The 21,073-nt window shown below is 46.2% G+C and overlaps 1 protein-coding gene and 1 long non-coding RNA gene across 4 annotated transcripts in view; one reads left to right on the forward strand and one right to left on the reverse strand.

Annotated features, from left to right (window-relative positions):
* Tbxas1 (thromboxane A synthase 1) overlaps nucleotides 1-21,073 on the reverse strand; it is a 153,632-nt gene that overhangs the window by 40,926 nt on the left and 91,633 nt on the right. For all 3 annotated transcript variants that reach the window (XM_010631670.1, XM_010631672.3, XM_010631671.3), the window contains exons 6-9: nucleotides 14,177-14,265; nucleotides 12,241-12,389; nucleotides 10,637-10,767; nucleotides 4,961-5,275 (exon numbers count right to left, since the gene is read on the reverse strand). In XM_010631670.1, coding sequence (XP_010629972.1) covers nucleotides 4,961-5,275; nucleotides 10,637-10,767; nucleotides 12,241-12,389; nucleotides 14,177-14,265 — 684 coding nt within the window. The remainder of the gene's footprint in view (nucleotides 1-4,960; nucleotides 5,276-10,636; nucleotides 10,768-12,240; nucleotides 12,390-14,176; nucleotides 14,266-21,073) is intronic.
* The window catches only part of LOC117286356, a 119,381-nt gene that overhangs the window by 19,860 nt on the left and 78,448 nt on the right, over nucleotides 1-21,073 (forward strand). The window contains exon 2 of the long non-coding RNA XR_004517506.1: nucleotides 20,000-20,076. This is a non-coding gene — a long non-coding RNA (uncharacterized LOC117286356). The remainder of the gene's footprint in view (nucleotides 1-19,999; nucleotides 20,077-21,073) is intronic.

The following is a 21,073-nucleotide window of genomic DNA, read 5'->3' on the forward strand; positions in this document are numbered from 1 at the left end:
TTTTTTTTTTTTTTTTTTTTTTTTTTTTTTTTTTTTTTTGCTTTGAAATTCTCTGGCTGCTTAAAGGATCAAATCTCAACTTTGCTCACTGTAGCAGCATAAGCTAATCAGAAAAATAACCAGCACGAATATTCTTTTACCCTTAAGAGGGAAAGGAAGAGTTAAGTTATATTTTAATTAGATATTTATCATGGTGGCAAAGCAGCTCTTCAAGAGAAGTTTTAAGAAGTTGGCCGTCCTTCTAAGGCATAACTGTTCAAATTATCCTAAAAAGAGGCTGTATATCAGTTCAAACCAGTTTGTGGTAAATTTACAACTGGGTTCTGCACAGCAGATTTATATCAACAATTAAGCAGAAGGAAAATGGGTCATAAATTTTGGCTGGCACAGTCCAGCACCAAAGAGAAGAAAACAGAATGGTTCAGCCAGATCAGAAGTCAATAATTTCAATATAAACTGCTAAAGCTATAGCAAGGGCAATTTAAGTGGAAAAAGTTTTTTTTTCCTTTCCCACCCTTTTTGAAGTTATAATTGGAAATATATATGTATATATATATCTCTCCAAACAACGGTCTTTATCAGAAAGTTGGTATATGTTTTTTAATTTTACAAATGGTATAAATCGTTTCCTGCTTCTCCACTATAGAATTTAATGATTGCACCTCCACTACTGAATTTAATGATTGCACCTCCTCTTCAGTGTGACAAAGATGACACGGGGAACAGAGACTTCTCCGGGAGCTCAGGAACTTCACACAGGCAGGTGCTGTGGTCTGAATGTGTCCCTCAACTCAAATGTTGAAAATGTAATCCCCCGATTTATACGGCGATGGTATTTGGAGGTGGGGCCCTTGGGAGGTGATCAGATTTAGATGGAGGAACACTGAACTGGATCTGAGACTGAAGGTTCAGTCTGGATCAGACTGGTTGGGACTTTTTTTTGGTACCGGGGATCAAACTTGGAATCTTGCGCTTGCGTGTGAGGCAGGTGGTGATACCACAGCTAAATCCCTGGCCCTGGTTTGGACTTTTTAATGCCTACAAGGAACCCTTGAGGTCTAGCCGAGGTATCAAGAAAAGGGAAGATCTACCAGAGCACATTTAAAGGAAATAATTGGAGAAAACACTGAAATGTGTCAAGTTTGGACCTCACTTAGTTCACTCTGCTCAAAATCCCAGTTATACAGCTGTCCTGAGATGACCAGGGAGACCCTGCCCAAGAAGGATGGGGCACCCCAGGGAAAGCAGAGCCAAGAGAAGGCAGCCAGTCAACCGGGCGTGAGCTCCTGGGTCAAGCGTTCCCACAGGCAGCTCTAGGAAGTCACTACCTCCAAGAACCAATCTGGGTCTAGTTTGCTACACTGTCCTAAGTATGGATACAGTGTGCATATCCGTCCATTCTCTTGGGGAAGGATGAAGCCCTCAGCAGATGTCCAGAGGGCACTGCGGTAGGAGGAAATGGCTCAGGGAGAAAAAACTCTGGAGGTTGCATCAGTGATCTCATTGACAAACACAAGGACAGGTTAAGGGGCAGCGGATGTTCTCTGGAATGTCACAGAACAGCTATACCACAATAGCCGTCTGCATAGGGAGGATCTGGAGCCCCGAAGCTGGCATTAACTGGCACTCAAGAAATATTTGTTGAATGGAAACCAGCAGGAAAATTATAACAAGTCATACTTTACATGCAAATTTTCAGGAATATTTTCAGGAAAATATCAAATGTGTGAACAGCTAATCTGCATTTCCATGTCCTGACAGATGGCCCAGATTAACAGAGCTTTGATTATACAAAAATTTTTTTAAAAAGAGAGAAAAGAGAGCCTACAAATACTCCCTGAATAGGTACGTATTGTGAGTGAGGCTATACAAAGCAACACTATGGTGACTTTCAAATTTATGTTTCTAAAAAGAAAACTTCTCTGTATTCTTATTTGTCAAAGACACCAAAATGTTACCCAGGAAAGAGAATGAGCGGAGCCCGCAGGGCTGGGGCAGGGCATTGGATTCTCAGAGGAGGCCCCTGGGCCCTGAGTAGGGACCACCTGCTTTGGAATCGTAGGAGATCTTTATTGCAATGCAGGTCCCTGGGGCCCAGCCCAGACTCATGCAATCAGAACCTCTGAAGGCAGAGCCCAGGACTCTGCATTTTAACAGTCTTCCTATACGGTTTTATGTACTTTAAAGTTTGAAAGCCTTTTCTTGCTGCAATCAGTTTATTTGCCAGTGGGGTCTCCTCAGTGCCTTGGAACATGGGACATGATCCCCGGAAAGAAGCTGTGATCCTAGGCTGGGAGACTGAAGGAGCCAGGGTTTGGGGAAACAGCGTCACCCTCCTTGAGATCAGAGCCAGGTCAGTCCCACTGGAGATAAGCGGCTGTGTGCACACTAGCACACCCAGACATGACCACATGTGGAGCCAGATGGCATCTCCTGGGGTTCTGCGGCTCTCCAATGATACCACATTCTGGACTTGATTGTTTTCTGCCTCCTATTGCCCTGTAGGATCTAATTTGGAAGAGAGATATTGTTTAATAGCTGTTACATTGTTTCTCAGTTGGTCACTAAATACCCTCTGGGTGAAAATCATGGCTTCTACCTCTTGAAGCCTTTGCCAGGTTCCCCTTGCCCAGCCTTCACCATATCTGCCGGGTACCAGGCACTTGTTGGATGCTTCAGTGACCTTCCTCTAATCTGTCTTCTGGTTTATTCATGTCTGGGGGCCTTGTGTCCCTGTGCAGCCTTCCTGGGACCCACCATATGCTTCCTCCAAGAAGTTGCCCTCCCAAGTCCTTGGTCATTGTGTTTGGGTATGATCAACCCTGGCTGGGCCCGTACGTGTCCCCAGGCCCCTGACCATGACAATTGGCTCCTGAATGGGCAGTTACCTTACATTACTATCAGAGTGACCTTTGTGACTCTTTCTGGGAATTTGAGGCCACAGATCCTCTCATTCAGTGTCAAGGAGCAAGGAAGTATGTGGCCATAGACATTGTTACCAGGCCTCCCAGGGCTTTCAGAGGACAGCATGATTGAGAATGAGCCACACAGGAGGTACATACAGGGACTGGGAGTAGAGAAACTCAGATCTGAGCACATCTTTGAGGCCTGAATAAAGGTCTGCCTAAAGCCACATCTCTTCCTGAATTGTGCAATAATTTGTACTCATAGAAACAAATTTATGAATTTATTTTTGTTTTGTTTTGGTTTTGCTAGAATGGTTTTGAGTTGGGTTTTCTTACGTGTGATGAAATGAACCCTAATGGATATGCCTTGTGACTCTCCTTTCTCTCCTGCAGTAGTAACGTGCCCCAATCATCTTGATTCCTCCATCCCCTCTCGATTTAAAGCAAATGTTAAATAATGACATATGAAACAGGATACAATAGGGCATAGGATTATTGGGATTCATGGCTTGCAGAAACTCCATGCCTGAAGAATATTGATGAATGGATCAATGTCAATCTGAGGAAAGCCCTGTCCTGCTCAACATTTTAATCAGTGACTGGGATGAGATGGGAGACATGCCTGGCGAGTCTCAGGTGACACAAAGCTGGAGGACCTGCTAATATGACAGATGGGGAAATCAAGATTCAAAATTATTTTGACTGACTTGAGCAGTAATAAGGATAAATATGAACTCTCGCATAGAGGCTCCGAAGATCAATCGTAGAGCAGAGAGCTGGGGAGACCCAGCTTGGCAGTTGTCATAACAACACAGAACTTGGGCTCAAGTGGAGCCAAAAGTTGAGGCAATCAGTGACACAGTTATGCAGCTTTCAAATATTTAAAAACATATGGAAAATAATGCCGAACGCAGCAGGATAAAAAAGTGACACTTTCTGGGAAATAGTTTTCAGCTCATTGTATTAAAGTTTTTTTTCTAATGGAAAGAAGCCCCCTTCCAAAATTACGCATGCAGGGCTGGGGATTTAGATCAGTGGTTCCGCTGCCTGCCTCCCAAGCGCAAGGTCCCAAATTCAATCCCCAGTATCAAAAAAACAAACAAACAAAATTACGCAGGTGAGAGTAACCATGTCAGGAGGTGATGCGGTCTCTGATGGGGGTTTGCCCCATAAAGCACACGTTCTTTTCCTTTTTCTTTTTCCTCTCTCCCTCTCACTGTCTCAGTACTGAGGTTTTAAATTTGGGACTTCACTCTAAGCTACATCTCCAGCACTTTTTAAATTTTGTAACAGGCTCTTGCTAGGTTATTAAGCTGCTCAGTCTAGACTTGAACTTGCAGTCTTCCTGCCTTAGCCTCCCAGTTACTGGGATTGCAGGCATGAGTCACCATAACTATCGTAAAGCACAGCTTTGGGGGCCGGGGATTTGGTTCAGGGGTTCTGCCACCTGCCTCACAAGCACAAGGTCCTGAGTTCAATCCCCTGTACCTAAAAAAGGATGATCTTTAACAATTTATGGGTCAAAACACTTCTGATGTAACAAACATCCAGAAAAAGCCATGTGGTGGGAAAGGAGCTCAGCTCAGCCCCAAGAAAGGGCTCTGGGCCCCCAGAGGCAACCTCCAGAATCACATGGACCGTGGCCAGTCCACCCTCCTGCACCATAAGCACCTCCCCACTCTGAGTCTTCACGCTTGCTCCGGCTCAGCCTGTCCTTAGGTCACTGTCCCTTCCCTGGGGTCCTCTTGTCTGCCTCCGTCCAACTGCAGCACCCACAGTCAGAGGCTGGGCAGCCACACCTTCTTCCCAACCTCTGCCCGCTCACCCCTGTCCTTCCTGGCCAGTCTCCTGGGCTGTCCTGTGACAGACTGCGTGCATCATTTGTCTTTCCCAGTCTCTCTTTCCGAACGCTCCATTTTCTTGGCAGCCCAGAGAGATGGAGCAGCAGGCCACAGCCCTACTTCCTTGTAGAGACACTGAGTGTGGTTCTGGCAAGGTGTTAAGAAGAAGCTTCCCCCCTAGTGACACCGAGTTCTCTGGACGCCGGAACTCACCTGCCTCTCCTGGAAAAGGTCCACCTCTCTCAGCAGCCTCTCCTGGCAGTCTGGGTTGGTGGCCAGTAGGTAGGTGGCGAAGGAGAGCGTGTTGGTGACAATCTCGTGGCCGGCGATGAGGAACAGGAAGGCTTGGCCCACAATCTCATCCACAGTCAGTGGCTGGGACAAGGGCCGGGGCTGGCAAGGTGCAGAGGGGTTCGAGATGCGTGCGGCAGAGGAGAGGGCTTCTTGGACAAGGTCGAAGCTGTCCACACCCACGGAGCTGGTGGAACACCGGGCGTCCAGCACCATCTGCAGGAAGTCTCTTGGCCTCTGAGGACAGGAGGGGACAACACACATTTGGGCCCTGGGCAAGGCTTCTTAGGGGAGAAAGGAAGGAGACATGGGTGTAGCTTGTAAAAACTACTGGACATGGCTCGTCAATGGATTATCTGCGATAGCGAGGTCCTGCAAGCCATCCAAATGGCCCTCGGTGTAGCACCAGTTTCACAGCTCTGGGGCAGTGAGGGGCAGACTGCAGCAATCAGAGAAAAGAGGAGTCTAAAGAGCTGGGAGTGTGTCTCAGTGCTGAGTGTTCACCTGGTGTGTGTGATGCCCTGGTTCTTTCCAGGGTCTCTCGCTCTCATTTTTTTTTTTTTTTTGGTATTGGGGATCAAACTGGGGACATTGTGCTTGTGAGGCAGGCAGCGGCACCACTGAGCTAAACCCCTGGCCCTCCAAGGTCTCCCTTAAGTTGTCTAAAGGTGGGACGCAAACTTGCAATCCTCCTGCCTCAGCTTCCCTCAGTGCTGGGCTTTCATGTATATAACACCATACTCTTTCTTCCTCTCCTTTCCTTTCATCCTTCCCTCCCTTCCTTTCTTCCTTTTTTTTTTTTCTAGTACTTCAGATTGAACTCAGGGTCTTTGCACCAAGATATATTTTTTATTTCGAGACAGGGTTTTGCTAAGTGGCTAAATTGTCTAGGTTGGACTTGAACTCATGATCCTCCTGCCTCAGCCTCCCAGGAAGCTGGCACTGAAGGCATGTGCCACAATGCCTGGCTGATTTCATGCTTTTTTATGGCTGAGTCATACTCCAATGTGTACATGTACCACACTCCCTTTGTTCAGGAGGAGGCCATTCTGTCTGGGCTGACCTGGAAGGGTGTAGCATCACTTTGTTAAGTAAAAGAGCAGCACGCACAGAGAGATTTCATTTCTGTGATACCCGTAAGTGTGAACAGGTACAATTATGTACATCTGTCCGTATGAGGAGAATATTAAGCAACACCTACCCTCACCCATTTCCAGAGAGCCGGAGGAGGTGGGAAACCAGGGCACATTCAGTTTTGACTTTCTACATGTTTGCTCTGTTGGTTGATTGTTTTTCTACCAGCAAAACAAGAAAACATCTTATAGGTTTAAATCGGAGCGAGCACATGCTCTCTTGTTCTTGTGCACAGTTTGGGGCTGTTGTGGGCAGCCTGCAGTCTCTCCCATGTGGCAGTCAACAGATTCAGGGTGTGGGAAGCTTGCTCGGTGAAGCTTGTCTTTGAAGCCCCCAGATTTAGTGCATTCTCCTTTCAATGAGTCCCCTTTTTTCTCAGTCATCCCCAACCCCATTTAAGTAGCTAGAGCTTTCTAACCATTCCCCCTACCTTTCTTATCAGTCATTGGCATGCTTTTTATATTTTTATGACCACTAACTCTAAGTATAGAGGTGTTTGCGTATTGCTTTAGCATTAACAAAGTGTATTCCTGGCGCATGCCTTCTTTGAAATGCCCTTTAATGTGATGAACAGCAACCAAAATGTTGCTCTTTTCTGAAGTTTATGGGATTAAAACAGCAAAAGAGTCTCAGAACCTCCAACAGGGAAATATTATAATTTCAAAGTACTAGTTGAAGCATTTTTCAATTCATTGGCTTCTGAATTTCTATTACATGAATAATTTATACCATGCGCACTGGCATCCAACTCCATCTTTTCAGGTTTGTTTTTTTTTTTCCTTTGAGACAGGATCTTGCTATACAGTCCAGGCTGGCCTCAAACTTGCAGCGATCATCCTGTTCCAGCCTCCTGAGTACTGGGATTACAAGTGGGTGCCTGCAGCCTGGCAAGTCCATTTTTTCAGACTGCTGTCATCTCATGTGTGTTACTTTTTCTGTATCATGAGATAATAAGCATCCTTCAAACAGGACCCTAACTCCTGTCTGTGCCTAGCACTGTGCTGAGCACAGGTTAGATATGTAACCTGTCGGGAGCAATTCTACATAATTTTTGGGAAAAATCATGACTAGGGCCTAGTTTTTCCGCCTGTAGGCCAGCTCTGGCATGTCGAGCCAAAATTCCATCTTCGCCTCCAGTCATAGCTAAGACTTCAAGGGTCCCTGAGATGCTGTGATGCTCCACAGCTGGACTCCACCAGCTGGAGACATCCTGGGAGGAAGGGAATCTTCATCTGCATAGTTCCTCATTGTTCTAGGACTTCTGCTGCCCCCCACCCCAGTCTCCTGTTGCAGTCTGTTAAGTTTGTTTCCCCCAATGTACTGACCTCTCTGAAACATTGGTTACATTTGTTTCTCCCAGTGTGCCGGGGTGTTGGGGATAAAGGTGTGGCAAGCTCTGCAGCTTCTGTCCAGAGCAGCATGGATCAGGCCCAAACCTCAGCAGGAGACTAGGACTTACTGCTGAGGCTCTAGTAATGTCCCCTTTCCCTGCTCCCTACGTAACCAATAACTGCACAAACCCAAATGCAGAGCAGTAGATGCATTTTGAGGAAGGCTGTGTCGGGTTTGATGACAATGGCACGCTGTTTAGAGCAGCAGGTTGGCTCGGGGCCTCTGCCGTACTGCTCCTTCCAGGCTTTGCAGCCCTAGAAAGCGTCTGCTTTCTACTGGGGCTCAGGGCTGAGGCTGTGGGCGCCGCTCACCTGGAGGCCAAGGCTTCACTTCCTGCCATCCTGTCCTGGCTGTAACAACCCAGAAAAAGGTGAAGGGTCAGAGATTATTGGCAACCTGCCCCACCCTGGCCCTGCTCATCACGGTGTCCCCACGGCCTTCCGAGGGCTATGTCGCCAGCATCCCCCACCTGCTTGGCCGCCATCTGGGTGGCTGCTGTGGCCCCATTGCTAGCTGTGCTGCCAAGGGGCAGAGCTGGGGGAAGTGCAGGATGGCACAGGATAAATGGGCATCTGCTGTTCCCAGGCTAGTGGATGCTGGCCCCAGACCTCTGGGGTAGGGCCTTTTGTATTTCCTTTCTCTCTCTCTCTCTCTCTCTCTCTCTCTCTCTCTCTCTCTATATATATATATTTCAGGCCAGCTCTGAACTCACCATATAGGCCAGGCTGGTAAGCCTCCTGCCTCAGGCTCCCAAGTGCTAGGATTATAGTGGACTGGCCCACTAAGACTCCTTGGGGTATAATACAGTGGACTCTTAATTCATTCTAGAGGGCTGGTTGTAACTCAAGTTGGTTAATTGAAGGCTCGGGCTCCTCTACACAGCCTTAAAGTCTCTCTCCTGCACACAGGCAGATCTCAGAGTCCTTAGACACTGGCCCAGGATTTCTCAACCCCACACAGGAAAGGATGTTGCAATGTTCCTTTCAGAACTCTTTAAGGGTTAAATCTGTATCTGAGACCACCTGAAAGCACAAGTGGCTGGCATTTGGGTTGTAACTCAAGACTTTGTAAATTAAAGCTAAAATTCTGGTCGTAACCCAAGTTGTTCGTATGTCAGGCTAGTCATAGCTCGAGGGCCCACTGTATGTGATACAGCTCCATTCGCTAAGGCTTTGTTGTAGCTTTGCTGGGTTGTGACTGGGGCAATGAGAGGGAAGGTCCAGTCATGCCTACCCTATGTATTGTCCCAGGGCAGGACTGTAGCTGGCATCTTTCCTTTTACCCCAGCTCAGCCAGGCTGCCCTAGGGCCAGAGGAGACCGAGAAATCCATCTTAACATCCCAATATGAGACCAGAGCAAGGGGCTGCTCTCTAGGGCCATGTGCTGGGGAGGGACGTTAGTGAAGACCGGGTGCTTTTAGTTTGCACCGCATCACGCAGGCGATCCGCACACTGCCCATGTAGGATGGAAACAGTGCTGGTTTATGATTGTATCCAAGAAAAATACGCACCCTGATAGATGTAGGTGTCTAATCCACCCATCGGCTAGGGCTTAGAAAAATATTTACCTTTTAACATCTGTGCAGTATTTTCCCTATGCAAGCACACATCTGCTTGATGGAATGAATGCAGAGTTCAGATGGCTTGAAAGCAAGTTTTCTTAGTAACCATATAGCTCTGTCTTCACACAGGCAGCCCTGGATTTGTGGTTGGGAGATTTTTCTCAGATCAACTCATTATTTGAAACAAATAGCTGTAGAGTTTATAAAAGGAAAAGCTCTAGGCAATCCTGGTAATTGGATCTTTAATAACCTCTCACCTCTTAGTAAGTCACTCAGTGCAACAGTTTTTACATTTTCAGCTTGATTCCACAGCCAGCAAGTCTCAGGGTAGGGGTGTGGTGTGTGAGTGTGGGTTGGGAGGAGGAAGAAAGCTTTCATAGCATCCCTTTATAGCAAGATTGAGGTTTCAGAATGGTTCTTTCTGGCCAGGCATGGTGACACACAGCTGTAATCCCAGAACTCGGGAAGCTGAGGCAGGAGGATCCCTACAGGGAGGCCAGCCTGAACTATATAGTGAGACCCTGTCTAAAAAAATAAAAGTAAATTTAAAAAAGAAAGAAAACCATGTCCCTTCTGGATCCAAACACACTTTCTACACAGTGCCCAGGGTGTGGGCTGCTCAGCACATCAAGCCTCTAATAGACACTGATTTCCTTTGTAGGCCAGTGTCTTAACCACTGCACCTCACGCCTGCCTCTGAGGCACGCAGCCTTTGAGAAGACCCCTTTCCATCCTTCCATTCAGTAACTTTCTCTCCCCCAAGGAAGCCCTTACAGAGCAGCATGTAGGTCTGCTACAGCAGACTTGGTGCTGCAGTGAGCTCCCTCATGCTGAAGGGTCCCACTTCTGTTCTTAGTGAGTTCGGTCAACAGATACTAAGCCAAGCCCTACTGTGTGCCAGGCAGAGTGGGAGTGCAAGGAGGGAAGAGAACTCTGGGTCTCTGGTGCAGGAGCTATCGGAGCAGCGCGCCCAGCCCTGTCTCGCAGACGTCCTCCCTAACGCAAGGAGCGCGGGCGTGACTGGCAGCCGCCCAACTCCTCTCTTGACATTTATGCTGTCCACGCCCTGAGACGCCGTCTTTGCATTTTTCCATAGAAATAATATGCTCAGAAAAACTGCAAGGGCACATTTACCTAGAAAGTTCTGGGCTGCTCTCCCCTGTGCTTGGAGTGGTGCTGAGCTGGAGCTGATCTGGGGCAGATTTCACCCTGTGCCCTGGGGGCCGGGGGGGGGGGTTCTCCTCTCTACCATCGCTCCCCCCTGCCCTGCTCCTTTCTCTTTCTGCCTGACGACCATCCCTCCCCACTGCCCTGCTCCTTTCTCTTTCTGCCTGACGCTCCTCTACCTTTTTCTCTGCTTTCTGCTGGCCCTGGAAAGCTCGGGGTGGTGGATTGCTGGGGGACCTGAGGTGTGATGTGTGGGCTTGGGAGGGGAGAGAAAGAAAAGAGAGCACCAAGTCAAATTGGGTCCCATTCCATTTCGAGGCTGTGCCCTATTAAAACATGTTACCTCTTCTGCTGCTTGCTGGTCCCGCAAGGCAATCCTGTTCCTAATGAGTTTGGTAAAAAAGCCATTCAGTTCATCTCGGTTCTTATTGGGTAGAATCCGGGCCAGTGGGACCATTATGGATGGAAAAGATACTAGAAAGAGAAAAACAAAAGTGCATTGCAAAGAGGGCGATAACAAACCACGACTAGTAGACTCCCATCACCAGGAAGCAAGTGTCAGCCTGGAGCTGAGTCACTGGGAGGGCCTGGCCTGACCCCTGGGGATTGCACCTAGGACTGAGGTCACAGCCTGCTGCATCTCTGCCCCTCCATCCACTTCCTGCACGTGGTAAGCACTCAATAAACACCTGTGTGGTTAACCAAGCCTCGCCTATAGCTGGCACTCAGCAGGACATCGCAGGCTTTAGATTGAGGTCACAGTCCCGATGTTAGGCCCCAGGTCCCTGTGTTTCTCGAGGATACAAGCAGTGTCTCACATCTTAGCGGAGGCCAGGAGCTCACTTGCTGTCTTAACTTTCCAGCCCATTGCATTTTCTTTCTCTGGATAGCTAGCCCCAGAGCCACCTGTGCTGTCCCTGAAAGCTGCCATGATCTCCCCGTGTGCCTCTTGCAGCCTGGGCCCTTTGTCCTCCAGGGCCTTGTGTATCAGGCTCATTTAATCCCCCTGGAGAGAGGTGCTGGGCAAAACCCCCCAGAATGGCCCTGGGGTGTGGCGTGAAGGCTGGATGGAGAAGTTGCTTGATCCCCACAGCTACCTCTCCTCCAGTTTCCATGTGGAGCTGATGGAGGGAACAGGAGCCCCCAGTGAACCTGGCTTAGAAATGGGGACAAAACTGGCTGAGGAGTGCGCAGAACTGACCAGCTCAGCAGAATGGCTGCAAATCATGGCCCTCGTCAGTGACAATAATTGCATCACTCTGATGCTTCCATAAAAGCAAGAAGATGGTAGAATTGGCCAGAGGGCAAAAACTCTCTTGTAAAAAAAAAACAACAAACAAAAAACAAAAAAAAACAAATCAATGGGCCAGTCTCCACAGTGTCAGGCCACCCAACCCATGACCTCTAGTTTATTACACTGTGGCTTCCGGTGGAGACAATTTTTTGCAGGGAAGAAAAATGCCCTAGAAAATGTAAGGCTTTGGGCTCTAGTTTTGGCTCTGCCTTTCCAAGCCTCAGTTTTCTTATCTGGAAAATGGGGACAAGAACAGTTTTTGGTTGCTTTGAGACAGGGTCTCATATATAGTTCAGACTGGCCTTGAAACTCACAGTGATACTCCTGCCTCAGCCTCCTGAATCCTGGGATTACAAGCCTGCATCACCATACGTGGCTAAGAACATTTTTCTTATGGGGTGAAGCCAGGACCGGCTGAAGTGATGCATGCACAGCACTCAGCATGGTTTGTCACTTCTCATGGTGACAGAGGCAGAGGGTCCTTGTGTTGGAGATAAGAGGCCCCAGACATAAGAAGAAAACCCTGGTGACTGCAGGAAGATGGAGTCTCTGGAGGGCAACTCTCAGAGACACTTGAGGTCCTTTCCTGGGTGGAGGGAGTGGAGTTCAGAGGTTCAGGGTCTGCAGCCCCCAGGGGCCAGGGTTGTACTTACAGATTAGGACCAGGAGGGGACTGGGGATGCTGAAGGCAAAGAAGTTCCTGCAGTGCAGCGCGAAGGGGTCCTCAGGAGACTTGTGAGAGTCCACCTGGGTGCCGAAGGCAACACTGGCCACCACGTTGGTGGTGTATGCACAGTAGCACCTATGGAGACAGGGACACTTGAGTTTCGAAGGGTGCTGGCCTTGGCTCCCCACAGTGCACCCCTCCTGACAAAGCCAGGCACCCCATCCCCCAGAGGAGCTTCCTGCAGCTCTGCATGGGAGGGTAAGAGCCAAGCTGAGGGCTGAGCAGCAGTAGAAGAGTATGGGAAGAGATGGGCACTCCGAGACTGAGGCAGGGGGACGGCTATGAGTTCAAGGCCAGCCTGGGCTTCATAGAGAGCTCAAGAGGAGCCTGAACTATACAGTGAGGCCCTGTCTCAAAGAACAAAATAAAAGAAAATGGGAAGGGGTGAAAGCCACAGAGCAGCGACGTGTTCAGGGCATCACTGCCTCAGTCCTCAGGCTTCTGGTGGCCTTAAACTGACAAGCAAATACCAAGACGCATGCTGAATACCGTTCTTCCTGTGAGGGAGGGGAAAGACCAGACCCAAAGGCTCTGGGTTTTACCCCCGAGCTGCACATGCGAAGCTCACCTCAGGCCAGGATCTATTGATTCATTGACATCCATCAAACTGGCATTGATGAATTATCCCACCTGATTATCTAGTTTTATTAACTTAACTCCTTGTGATTTTACAGTTTTTAAAAAGAGCAACAAACAAAATTAACAAGGCTCTTCACACTCAAATAAATACCAGACAGGCTTTGCGACAGGCCTTGTGATCAGATATATATTATTATGGCAACGCACACCACACTTTAGAAACAAATACAAGGAAAAGTATTCGCAGTAGTGCCAGAATACCTAACCTCTTTGCCGATAGAAAGCCTGTCCCATAAGAAGCTGTTTTAGACTACAATTATTCTTTTTGGTTTTCTTACAGAATAGTCAGATGAAGCTCTTTTTACAAAGGCTAACAACTGGGGTGTTAATATCCTTTTATAATTACAAGGTCTATTTTTGTCCTGAGTGCAGGCACATGTTTAGCTCCCTTCTACACCAGTGACACAGCCACCAACTTATTAAGGAACAAATGTCATTTGCAGATGATTTTTAAAGTTTGGTCTGCTTTTATTGAAAACCCTTCTACAATTGACCACACATTTCCTCACTACGATAAAAACAAAAACAAGGCTCCTGAATGTGAGTTCTTCTAATGGTTGAACATTTCAGGGTTTAAAGAGTTGTTTACTTGGCTTTTATAGCCAACAAGGCCACCTTCTCTTTAGCCAACCCGTGCACTCTACAAACAGAGTGTGAATGAGAAGGCGTGGTCAAAAACGTGGTGTATATAAAAGCTGGCAGTGATTATGAGTCAGCTTCCAGCTGATCTAACCTCCCCATCCTATTCATTCCTAAGCTGCCATAAGCCATGTTTGGCACAAAACAATTAAAGGTTTCTAGGAGAAAAGCCAGATAATCAGCCATTCCAACTTGGTGTCCACCCTGGCCATGGCTTGTATAAGAGATGCCCCATGATTTTCCTAGATGTAAAAACGCAGGACATTTTGTGGGTCCCTGTCCTTTCACCCAGACATGTACTGCCCATCGAGGGGCTGAACGGGTGAAAGGCCAAGTCCACCCACGGATAACCACTGCCTACGCGAGCTTTTCTCTGCAGGCCACACAGCTCTGGGCTTTGGCCACTTCCATTTTCTGTTTTAAGTGAATCTCCCTTTTTCTCACGAGTTGATCCATCCACGCTTTTATGAGATCCTAGCATTTCCAAAGCTTGCTGGGCCCAAGAAAATTGTCCAGCAATTATGTGTGTTACCAAAAGCAGCTGTTCCAAGCTGTGACTTCTCATCTCAAAGGTAGGCCCTTACCTCTGGATGTTGCAGGCATCCCCTGATTCTGCACAGCATCTTAAATGAGCCAGGAGAAGGTCGCAGGCTTGGCTGATGAGGGGCATCATCTGATAATGGATAAGAAAGGAGTAATTAGAGTGTCAAGCAGGGAGTGTGTCTAATTTGGCTGTATTCAGGGCTTTCTGGAAAAAAAAAGGACTTTTTTGGGAGCACCTTTCATACAACTAAGGAGGAAGTTTTAAAACTGACAAATATTTGTGAAATACAATAGCAGTAAACATCTATTTTACCTTAAGCAATCTTTTTTGAAGGGGGAGCAAAAAAAGAAGAAAGGATTTCAAATAAATATGGTGATATAATTATGAAAGTGATTATTAGGTGCTAACACAGAACCGAGAATTGGCTCAGTCTCATGACAAATGCTTAACATTAAAATAAATAGACCACACTCCAAATGCCCTGTTTCTGGAGTTAACCCAAGTCCATGTTGTGCCAATTATACTTTAGATCTTCCATGAGAACACAGAATCTTTGTATATAAAGGAAACCAAGGTCATCCATTTCAGCTTCTTAATTAACCCAGGAATTATTTTTAGAGCATGCCTGATGGATGGTTATTCATTTGTGCTTAAGCTACTTGAAACTTCAAATACTGGATAACTCTTGACCTCAAGAAAGAGTCTATCCCATGCATAAAAATTGTTGGTTTCTTTTTTAAATATTAAGATATTTATAATACAGAAAATTTCAAACAGAATGGTGTAATGAATATTCATGCAACCATCACTCAGGTCAACAAGTTTAGACCTTGATTTTGGCTGGCTACCTGTCACTTTGCTTCAGCGGGTGATCTCCATGTGACTTTTTATTCTCTTCTGAGTGTGGCCAACCTGGTAGTGTGGAGGAGAATCATGCACTTTCTAGAACAGGGCCCTGGTTCGAGCAAAGTGCTGTCATGCACTGTTCTGAGCATCTCTTACAGAAAACATTTTGAAATGTTACATATGTTTAGATTTTACTATTTTGACACCAGAATATTACATTTCTGAGTAGAAGGAAGGTTTTTGTGCATTCATTTTTCTATCTTCAGAACCTAAAATAGTACCTGGCACATATTAGTTATTTGTTAAATAAAGGAGTGAATTTTACTGATGACACAACACCTACTTTTCGATTTGAAAATCTTGAAGCATTGGGGGAAATGCTATAAAAATCAATCTTCTTATCAGAATGTATGTTAATTTTGTCAGAAGCAAAATCTGGCTCCCTGTGCTATTACTTGGGTGTTCACTGTCCTCCAAGGTACATGTGGCAAAGACTGGCTGAGGGGGCCACTACTAGGAGGTGGAGGGGCCTTTGATGGATGTGGCTTAGTGGAAGGTCTTTAGGTCACTGAGGTGGTGGCCTTAAAGGGATGTGGGGCCAAATGTCTTCCTCATTCTCTCTCTCAATTTAATCATGAAGAAAGCAGGCTCACTTTGCCCTGATGGGCCCTTATGGGCTCCAAACAATGGGTGCAACCAACCACTGAAGGAAACCTTTAAAACTGTGAGCCAAAGTAAACCTTTTTTCTTTATAGGTTGACTATTACAGGCATTGTGTGTTATAGTGACAGAGAGCTGACTAACACCCCCTCCAACAATTTACTCATTTCATTTCTGTCCACTTTCCTGTGACAGTGGCCCGGCACCCAGACAGCAATATCCATCTCTCCAAGACAACTGTCCTCCATCCCTTCAACAGATTCTCTGACCACACGGTTTGCACACAACTCTATTCTTATGACTCCTTTATTTTTTAATCGGTCACTCCTAAAAAGCAGCTGCATAAGTGGAACATGGTACTCTTTCAGGTGCTGTGCAATAAATGGAAAATGAATCACTTCCTGTGAGCTGTACCCTGCAGTCATTGCAAGGCCAGGTTTACACAGACTTCTTCAGAAGACACATAGCACAGGTGAACGTGGTTCAGGTCAGTCAATGAAAACAATAGGGTTTTTCCCCATGAATCATAACTGTGCACAATTGATTTTCCTTTTACCCTTTAGGGTCCATTTACTAGAAAGGTTCCATATTTGCATTGCATTTACTTCTGTAGAAACAGCTGCCAGCCATGTATTCTGAGCAGAACGATCTCTAACCTACCCTAGAACCTTCTGGTGTTTGGAAAGCTAGGCAGAGGGGAATAGTTTGGGAGGCTGTAGGGGGGCTGTGGGGGACATGTGGCTTTGCTGAACCGCTGACTTCCACAGCTCCCTGCAAGCCAGCCCTGAGGGCTCTGTGGTGTAAGGAAAGACCTGTGTCCAAGGATCCCCGTTAACTACTCTGCTTGGGGCCATCCGTGGACGATGGGGCATTGGCTGGTTCCTCCTTGTCCGTCTCAAAGGTGGTAAATGTGCCTTCCAAGTCTTTATTTAGATTGTGGCTGTGTGGACAAGGTCAAGTACAGACAGCTATCTATGTTAGGTACCTGCAGGGATTGCATAATCCCTTGGTCAGCCATGCAGGAATCTAAATAAATACTCAGCCAGAGACCACCTGACCAGTAATTGGCTGGGGAAGACCTTGTAAGGTGAAACAGAAATGCAGGGTACCTCTACTCCCTGTCTTGAATCCTACTCAAGAAAGAAATGAGACAGGCACAGTGGTATGCACCTATAATCTCAGCCTTCTGGGAGGCTGAGTCAGGAGGATTGCAAATTTGAATCCAGGCTGGGCAACTCAGTGACTTAGTGAGACCCTGTTTCAAAGTGAAAAATAGAAAAGTAGGGCTGTGATGTAGCTCAGGGTAAAGGCCTTGGGTTCAATCCTCACTACCAGAAAGAAAGAAAAAGAAGGGAAGAAAGGAGAGAAAGGGAGGGAAAAGATAAGGAAAAAGAGGGAAGAAAGGAAGAAAAAAGAAAGGAGCATGACAGTCCTTATTTATTCTTTTTTTTTTGTACTGGGGTGCGGGTCCTTGTGCTTGCAAAGCAGGCCACCGAACTGCTGAGCTAAATCCCCGCCCCCACTTTTAAAAAAAATTCTTATTAACTGTGTTGACTTTTCATGACTGCTGCATTCTTTTCTAAATTCTCTCAAACCATCAATTTAATAATGTTCCAGTAAAGATCTAAATAGTTTCCTTTGTTTTTAAATTTTTTTTCCCATTTAGTTTATTGGTACATTTAAAGCAAACAATACAGTTACATTTATCACTGGGATCTTGTTAAATAGGTTCCTTTAAATGGCCTCTGGACCATCATTTCCAAAAAATCTCAGACTTCCTTAATGGTCAGATAACTTAGTCCTCCAAGACACATTTCTATGGCTGGCATCATTAGCAATATTCCTGCATTATTTAAATAAGCTTATTCTTGCAAGTGAACCCTATTTTAATAAAACCTCAGGCACCAAAATATCTTTCATAAGAATAGTAAGATATTAAACGAGCAAAACAAAAATACTAAAAGGAAGTTGGGCATGGTGGCAAACATGTGTAATCCTAGCACACTGGAGGCTGAAGCAGGAGGATCTCTGTGATTTTGAGGCCAGCCAGAGTTGCACAGTGAGGTTTAAAGCCAGCTTGAGCCACATCTTTAAAAAAAAAAAAAGGAAATACTGAAAGGAAGCCTCTTAGAAGTCAAGCTTGAAGGTTCCTAAGGTAACAAAAGAGATGCAGTATGAAATTTGATTTCTGTAGGACTCCTCAGAAACATGTCTTGTATATTAAGAGAGATAGACTTGCTCTGAAGCCAAGCAAAGGCTCAGACAACACAGAGGGGGTGGACCAGCTGCTGACCACTGGCTCCTCCGTGTGCTTCCGACCAGAAAGCTTTGTTACTGCCTGACGTGATCACAATTTCCTCCTCTCCTCTGCCTGCTGTCTGTTGAACTGAATGGATAATGGCATTTCTATTTGGGCTAATGTGATATGAGATGGGGCATGTAATATGAAAGACATTTTAAGGAGCAATGTGGAGAGCATATCACAAGACAGCAGAGCATGATCTGTATGCTGGCCAGTAGCCATCATTTCAGATTTTCCTCCTTGCCTCACAGCAGTTCTAGAATATTTACTCTCACATGAGTTGCATACAAACAAAAGCTCTCTGTGATGGGCTTGCATAGTCTTTATACAATCCCAGCCATTCTTCCCTAGGTTTTTGTACAAATGTGCATGCTCTAGTTACTACACAGTGCTGCTATCTCTCAGACCTTAATCGTAAGACTAATTCAGTTTTTACTTTTCATTTTCTTTGTACGATGATGCGTGATTTTCTTTTCATTTTTTATGGTACTGGGGATTGAACCAGGGCTTTCAAATTAAGCTACATCCCCAGCCCTATTCTAATATTTATTTTAAGACAGGGTCTCGCTAAGTTGCTAAGTTGCCCAGGCTGGGCTTGAACTTGTGTCCTCTTGCCTCTACCTCCGAGCGTCCTGGGATTAGAGGCCCGTGCCATCACATCCACCACGATGAGCATCAGCATACATTTATTCTTATTAGCACATAATATGGTGATATTAATAGAAATTTTAAAATGATTTCTTGGAGGTTGATATAGAATGTATGTTTGCGTCCCACCCTAAATTCACATGTCATTGTTCTAACTCCTCGAATAGCTGTATTTGGAGATAGGGCCTCTAAGGAAGTCATTAAAGTTAGTGAGGCCTTAAGTGAGGGGCCCTACTCTGAGGGAATGAGTGTCCTCATAAGAGGCACCAGTGTTCTCTGTCTTTCTCTCCTCTCTCTCTTGTTCTCTCTTCTTTTCCCTCCCACACAGAAGGAATAGGTCACACGAGCACACAGCAAGATGGTGGCCACCTATAACAGGAAAAAGAGGCCTCACTAGAAACTAACCATGCTGGCACCTTATCTCCAGCTTTGAGGCTGCAGATCTGTGAGGAAATGTCTGCTGGCTAAACCTCTTTTGTCTTGGTGTGACACAGTGTGATCTGCTCCAAACAGACTCCAAACGAAACACTTGGGATCCCCATTGGTTCTGCTTCATACTTGGCACGGCATGGAATCTCTCTGAGCTTGGGCCCTCATCTCAAGCCAGGATCTAGTCGCAATGAGCTGTGACATCCCTCTCTCCTGACGTACTAGGATTCCAAGTTGGCCACTGAGCATCAGATTAAAACCTTAGCTCGGCGGGCCAAGGATTTAGCTCAGTGGTATCTCTGCCTGCCTCGCAAGCAAAAGAAACCAAAAAAACCTTAGCTTGGGACCATGGAAAAAGGACCCAACTGAGCCTTAAAGTAGGTCACTGACTTCAGAAGACCTAAAAGGCAAACATTGTTATTTTTGTGCTCAAATAATTTTATGAAAGTGAGAATTAGAATTAGAGCCTGAATTCCCTTTGCCCTTCAATTCCTTCATTTCTAGATTATAATTTCATTCTAGGCATATCTGATGCTATGAATTTAAGAAAAAAAATACATCTGTTAATCTGTATGTATGATAGTTAACTTTATAAAGACATAAGATACATCAATCTGATGCTGGCAAGAAAGAAGGGTGGAAGGGAAGAGGGAGGAAATAGTTGAGATGTTATGTACATGTAAAAAAAGAAAGAAAAAATTCACCAATTTTAGGCGTTGCAAGTCCCAGAGTTTAGAGAATGGAGTCTCTCCGAGCGCCAGGGGAAACAAATTTCCTATGTAGGGAGGAGGGAGGAGAGGATCTCTCTTGAAGCCTGAGTGAGTCGCTCACTCACGCACAGAGAGGGACTCAGAAAGGAGTCCGAGTACAAACCGCCACCTGGTACCAAACATGGCCCCCGGCAGCCTGGTCCCCTTGGGGCTGCTGCAGAGAGGAGACTTTAGAGGTATAATTTGCACCTCTCCTTGTCTGCCCTAGAAAGATTTGCCCCATGGATCTGGGGACAGTCCGCCATCTGAAGAGGAATGCTCTTCCTACAGAAGACTTCTGAGCAGGTCAGTCCCTGGCTTCCAAGTATTTACTAGCTCCTGGCTCTCTAGTGGGGTACACACCCAACATTCCCCGGCACAGAGTGGCTGGCTCTGCGTGCCTCAACCTACTTTTCGCTTTCTCTTTCTCACTGATCCCTCACATCACACTGTGTTCCAGCCTGTTTGTTCTCCCCTGTTCCCTGAACACACCCTGTGCTGTTCTGTCCAGACGCCTTTGTTCCTGCAGCTCATCCACCTGCAGCAAACTCCCTCTGAAAAGACAGCAACATCTTCTGGGCTCCATGCCAGAATTCTCACTGTCCGCCCCCAAAGTGGTTTCTGATCCTCAAAACAGAACATGAACTCTGCCAGCACCTTCTACTATGTGGCCACAATGTGCTAATTTATGTACCTTAATTTCCCTTTGATATTATAAACTCCTTAAAGGTAGCAATACATAAGTATTTGTGAAAATATGAACTTAACGTTTTCTCCTCTTCGAGCTATTGCTTGTATCTGGAATGCCCCTCAAAGGCCCATTTATTAAAGGGTTGGCCCCCACTCCTTGGTGCTAATGAGAGAGGGTAGCACCTTTAAGAGGAAGAGCCCTAGATAGAGGTTGTTAGGTTGTCGAGGGTGTGTCCTGGAAAGGTATTAAGACTCCCTGGCCTCTTCCTCTTTCTATCTCTCCCTTCCTGGCCCTAAAGGGAGTGATTTTGCTTTGCCATGAGCTCCCACAAAGATGCGCTGTCCTCCATTCCCTACCCCAAGGAGAGGTCTACAAGCAATGTGTCCAATGGATCTCAGGCTGAAATCTCCAAAATGTGAGCCAAAAATCAGCCTTTTTCTGTTTATAAGTGGATTGTTTCAATATTTGTGGTAGAGATAGAATGTTGACCGACACAGTAGGCCTGTGGGCAATGTTGGTTTGGATCTGATGTCAGAGAGGGGATTTTCTGAATAAATAAGGATGAGCTATTGAGGGTGGGGGAAGGTATTTAAACATAGTGTTCCTAGGGGG

Source organism: Fukomys damarensis, unplaced genomic scaffold (assembly GCF_012274545.1).
Source record: "Fukomys damarensis isolate Sample0158 unplaced genomic scaffold, DMR_v1.0_HiC HiC_scaffold_16, whole genome shotgun sequence".
In the NCBI taxonomy this organism is placed as follows: domain Eukaryota; kingdom Metazoa; phylum Chordata; class Mammalia; order Rodentia; family Bathyergidae; genus Fukomys; species Fukomys damarensis.